The sequence below is a fragment of the Gymnodraco acuticeps genome, unplaced genomic scaffold (genome assembly GCF_902827175.1).
Source record: "Gymnodraco acuticeps unplaced genomic scaffold, fGymAcu1.1, whole genome shotgun sequence".
Taxonomy (NCBI): Eukaryota; Metazoa; Chordata; class Actinopteri; order Perciformes; family Bathydraconidae; genus Gymnodraco; species Gymnodraco acuticeps.
In genome coordinates, this window is record NW_022989961.1 from 160,923 (window position 1) to 166,874 (window position 5,952).

General features: G+C 45.3%; 1 protein-coding gene across 1 annotated transcript; it reads right to left on the reverse strand.

Annotated features, from left to right (window-relative positions):
- Positions 1-1,954: 1,954 nt before the first annotated feature.
- fbxl14b (F-box and leucine-rich repeat protein 14b) lies at positions 1,955-5,546 on the reverse strand. Its single transcript, XM_034210754.1, has one exon. It carries the CDS (start codon positions 4,930-4,932, stop codon positions 3,730-3,732), a length of 1,203 nt encoding a protein of 400 aa, XP_034066645.1. The 5' UTR covers positions 4,933-5,546; the 3' UTR covers positions 1,955-3,729.
- Positions 5,547-5,952: the final 406 nt, after the last annotated feature.

The following is a 5,952-nucleotide window of genomic DNA, read 5'->3' on the forward strand; positions in this document are numbered from 1 at the left end:
GAGAATTGTCTCATCGTTTCAGTTTTTAAGGAATTGGTGCTACACAGGTGGCCCGCCTCCAAGGACTCTCAAACAAACAGCAATGGAGGACAGTGAGGCAAGGTGACCGAATGTAGAAAAAACATGACAACCCTCCACCCTGCTGATGTGTCCTTGAGCAAGACTCCCCAGTATAGCTGAGCCTGACCTCAGACCTCCCTGTGGAGGGGGACAGACAAAAAGAGACTTTACCAATGGGGATTAATAAAGTATCACATTATCATTTGAATGCAGCTGATTGTATCTCTGTCAGTCTACATCTCAGCCTGCAGACCTTTCTGTAGAGCGCGTCATGTGACCTTGTCTCGTAAGTCTCCTGTATCTGTTGGCAAAGGTCTGCAGACCCAAATGTCGAATGATAAAGAAACAATTGGCTGCGTTGTACGCCTCCCACCTCTCTATTCATTTATCCGTTTTCAAGCTCCAATTGTAACTACACCCCCCTTTTATTTTAACTTCTAACTTTCTTCTTGAATTCAACCAAACTGACTCACGTGGATTAACCACATGTTTGGTCATCATTTAAAACACTCTTACTTTATAGGCAAAACACATAGGCATTCATAGCTCAACTTTTAAGTCTATATATATTTCTTTCTGGGTTTTCCAAACCGATTTTCAGATGTAACGAGGATAAAGAGGCACAAAATGTCACAGACGAATCTTTCACATCTCAGTGTGCACTCGTTGCAGAGTTATTGCACAAGACCAAAGGCCAGCTAAAGCAAACTTAAGAAACAGTGACATTCCCTCCTCTCTCTGTCCTCTTTCTTCCCGTCTCTCTGTCCCTGTGGTCAACAATCCCTCCGCTGGCCTTTATCCCCAAATCCCCATAGACAGAGAGTCAGGGGAGGGAGAATGCTTAAATGCTTTGAATGATGGTGTGGAATGCTAAAAAGCGTGTGTGTGTGTGTGTGTGTGGCTGAAGGGGGGAGCAAGGAGTTGGGGTATCGGTGGGGGGGGAGTTATCCTGCCTGGTCTAGGATCTGGTATGCGTGACTGAACAAGGAGGAGAAATAGAGGAAAAAGAGAGGAAAAAGAAGAAAACAAAACCCCCCACCAAAATCTGCCTTCCTAACTTCTAAAGACAGACAATGGCTACTGACTGGACTGGCAACTGTGTGTGTGTGTGTGTGTGTGTGTGTGTGTGTGTGTGTGTGTGTGTGTGTGTGTGTGTGTGTGTGTGTGTGTGTGTGTGTGTGTGTGTGTGTGTGTGTGTGTGTGTGTGTGTGTGTGTGTGTGTGTCACTTCACACACAGGGCACGTCCTGATGGAAAGCAGAAAGAGGGAAATCTACTCTAACCAACTTTAGATCTCATTACTCCGCACATGCAGCCGTACAGACGCAGCTCTGTCATAAAATAAATAAAACGAACACCCAAAACCTGACATATTAACCATGAAATCTTTGAGACTTAAATGTGAGACCAAACTGCCCTACCAGTTGAGCTGCTACACCTTTTTCTCTGCTGCATTTCAGGATGAAAGACAGACGTTGATGATTAAAAAAAGTCAGCAGGCTAGAACAGCTTCCTATAATAAACGCTGTGGTGATAATTAATTACACAGGCACTGCAGCCAAATCAAGACGGCAAGCATCCATTTTGAATCTCCTCGTAAATAATAAAACAACACAAATTTGTTCGTCTTTCAGCCCTTTGAGAAGCAAGGCTGGACTGATCAGGGACAATACTCAGAAATGTGTGGGTGGTTATTAGGAGCTAGGCATTCTTACAAAAGCCCCAATTGTAGTAAATGCTCATGATAATGGACAATATAACAATACTGACTGTTTAAGGAATAAACAATGTTCGACAATAACAATGTGGAGAGATTGTTCACATCCTTAAAGAAAAGACACACAGCATGACAACAGGGAAGTGCTACACCTACACAAAAGTAGGCCACACAGCTATTTTTCGTTCATTATATAAATATCTTTAATTGTTTAAACCGTAAGAATATAAAACAATTTAATTTTGGGATTCTGCAGTTTTTCTTCTTCTTTACAAACACATAATATACAGTACATCTTTTTTATTTTCAAACACACACAGCTTTTTCAGCAGGACGCACATCCGTATATTAATTTTAGCAGGTCATTGCATTACATTAAAACGTGCACACACACAGGCCTCGGTGTGTGCAAGTGTGTGTGTGTGTTTGGTGTGTGTGAAAGAGAGAGATGGGGAGAGAAAGAGATGCATTCCGCCTGTAACCCGACACGGAGAGAGGGAAAGAAAAATAATCGATGGCTCCTTATTCTGAGCATGTCTCAAAATGGATTCAGGGTATTTTTATTCGGGGAGAGATGGAGAAAAAGAGGAGAAAAAATATATCCCTTACCCCTCCTCTCTTTTCCTCCCTCCCTCTCTCTCACCGGTGAGAGCAACATGAATATGAATGCGACCTGTGTTGGCATTAACGTGGGAAAATAAAGCCATGAGACAAACCCTGGTTTATTTTTGATCAATAAAAGGGTAGAAGATATAGAAATCACTTCAATTTGAAGTACGACGCTCTGAACATCCACTGACATTTATTCCCACCAGCACCCCTTAGAAAAAAAAAACATTCCTGCTTATGGTTGAACGTTGGGTTTAATACCAGCCTGATTATATATTTAATTTAGCATTGTAGCACTTTGATATTCCTATGTGAATGTAGGTATTTCTTCTAAGGATATGCTGATAATCTTGCCTCCTTTATACAGTATGTCAAAGCTTGAACATATCACGTCTCTTAAGGACATAAAAGTTGGACTTTATCCCAAAATAATGAGGAAAACAAACCATATAAAAGCTCTTGCACACAAGCGGGGTTGTTTTTTTTTTGCATAAAGCGTCGTCATTAAAATCTGAAAAGATTTTACAGCTCGTTTTCCCCTTTCTCTTTCTCTCTGGGAAATAGTTGCTGTTTACGGGGCTAAATTAACAAAGGTAGTTAGATTGTATCCTTTCTCCAGCTCTGCTCACGGAGGAGGGGGAGGGGTGGGGGAGGGGGCAGACACAGTCCCTTTAGGCACATTTTCTCCCAGTCTCTCATTCTCGCTTTCCTTCTGTTTTTTTTTTAAGGGTATACACCCCTTTGAAAACAACCACATACGAGGTAGCCAAATGTTTTTTAGGCGTGATGGCTGTAGCGGAGATTAGTCATAAGTGTATTCGATCCAGACTCACTTTAAAACAATACAAATAAAAGTTTTTAAACCTCACTTTGCTTTAAATCAAAACGTGGATGCAACTTTGGATGGATGCAAACTTTAAGAATTGTTCTTGAAGCAAGTTTCAGTAAATGAATGTGAAACAAGCTCTGCATTGCAAGTTATTCCAGTATGTCAGACTTTCTGAGATATTAAAACTGAATTATACAAGATCTAAATGTTTGCTAAGAGGGGTTTTCATGAGCTCATAGCAAAAGTAAGTTTAAATTGCTTCCTACCAGGCAGGATATTAGGTAATATCAAACACAAATTGAAACCTTGCAAGGCCAACAGAGGAAAAATAAAACATGAACATAATTGTTGTCACATGGGAGAAGCACACCTTACACAACCCCACAGGAGGCTTTCTCTCTTTTTAAACAAGAAAAGAAATTTACCCGCCCAACTATTCCCCCTCTTTCTGCTCCTCAGGCCCCCCTCGGTCCCCATCCAAAACCAGAAGAGCAAAAAGGGCAAAACATTTCCAATCACCTCACTTTCTCACTCTCTGTCATCTGCCAGAGTCCCAGGTTCAACACTTTAAGGCAGGGGAGCTGTGTGATCCTCTCCAGCCCCCTCTTGGTGATCTTGGTACATCCATACAGGTCGATGCCCGCCAGCTGGGTCAGGTGGTCCGCTATGAGCTCCAGCCCTTTGTCCGTGATGCGCACACACTGTCCAATGTTCAGGGTCCTCAGCTCGTGCATCTGCCTCACCATACGGTTTATCCCGTCATCAGAGATGTGACACGAGCACAGGGACAGGGACTTGAGCTGGTACAGCCCCTGGGCGATGTATGCTAGGGACTGGTCCCCTATCTTATCGCAGAAGGAGACGTCAAGCCCGGAGAGCCTCAGGGTGCCCATGGCGAGGTGCATGGTCCCCGTGTCACTGATGTTGTCACAGGATCGTAGGTTGAGACTCCACAGCGAGGCCATGTGGGAGAGGTGGATCATCCCAGCGTCTGAGATCCCCCCGCAGAAGCTCAGGTTCAGAACCCGGAGCTTGGTCAGCCCCTTGGAAATGTGTTTGAGTGACAGGTCCGTCAGTTTCTGACAGTCCTGCAGAGTCAGGTACTCCAGGTTCAAACAGCCCTCCGCCGCGCTGCGGGTCATACCGGCCAGGTGTCCAATCCCCACATCCGAGACATGCCTGCAGGACCTCAGATTGAGGCTCTTGAGCCGGTGGAGGCCCCAGGCTATCAACAGAAGCCCAGTGTTGGTGATGTTGCTGCAGCCACCAAGCTCCAGCACCTCCAGGTTCTTCAGATACTGAGCTATCCTGCCCAGACTGGAGTCTGTGATCTGCTTGCACAGACTCAGGTTCAAAACCCTCAGAGATGGGATCTCCTGCACAAACGCATGACCCAGCCCGTTATCTGTGAGGTTGTAGCAACCGGACAGATTGAGGGACTCGATGTTAGGCATTCCCTGGATCACATAACTCAAGCTGCGGCGCAGGGACAGGATCTGGACCCTCCGGATGCCCCTGGCTTGGAGGCTGGGGAACAGAGAGGGATTGGCCCGGCGGAGGTGCAGCTTGGCCTCCACCCCCCTCCACACTGACTTGTGGTAGGAAGCGTCCTTCCAAGCGATACACACTTGTGCTACCCTGCCTTTGTCCCTCACGTCCAGATAGCTAAAAATCATGGCCAAAATTTCCGGGAAGAGGCACGAAATGTGCGTCTCCATTGTTTTTCAAACCCCAGGCATATAAGAATTAATACTCCACACCTCCAAGGCTGAGCAAATACCCTTCTCCCCTTCTCTTGCAATTATGCAAAAGTATCAACAGTCCCAGTTATCCACAGAAGTAAAAAGAAATAGGAGTTGTTTGTTTCTCTCTTTTCTCACACTGAACTGTCCAACATCGATCCAACTCTCTCCAAACCCACGTGATCCGGTCTCGTTGCGCAGTAGGATTCAACTGCATTTAAAAATGAGGAAAAACAAAAAAAAAGCGTTTATTCCTGCCTCAACTCCTCTCTCCGCCAAAAAGAGGAGGAGAGGGGGCTATAGGAAGGAGGAGGAGAGGAGGAAAACGTCAATCCTTCCCCCTCTCTCTCCCTCTCTCAGACGACGCTTCCTTGTATTAAACCTACTGAAAGCCTTCCTCTCTCGGCCGAGCGGGGATCCAGACGGTCGTGCATTTCAGAATAAGAAAGTAAAAATAAAACCATCACTCTGTACGCCGCCTGTTCAAAAACATGTCCATGATAGAAAAGCAGGAAAGATAGAGCTAGGTTGGCTTTGTAGGCAGAGTGAGAGAGAGAGAGGGGCGTCCTGGGCTCAAAGCCTTTGTCTGCTCTTTTCAAACCGACTTGGCAGGGACCCCGGCACTCTAGCTGTACGGCAGGGGTGGAGGCAAGTAGTAGTACTAATTTGAGCCATTAAACAGAGATGAAATAACAAAGAATGCTGCAAGTAGCGTCCTCAACGTATTCTAATGCTTGGACATATGTATGGTGATATTTAATATGCGATGCAGCGCGACATTAATTCGTATTCTTATCGCACCCCCCTACCCCCTCCGTGTCAGTCAGTTGGTTTGTTCCGCCTCAGCTGGAACGGTGAGAACAGTTTCCCTTGGAAACCAACTTCTTACAATTCAGTTCACTCTGGGCTTTAACCCTTTGAGCGGACCACACAGGAAACACAGAAGCCGAGCGGAGAAGTCCTTTTCACCCCGCTCACTTGGCATAAATATAAAGT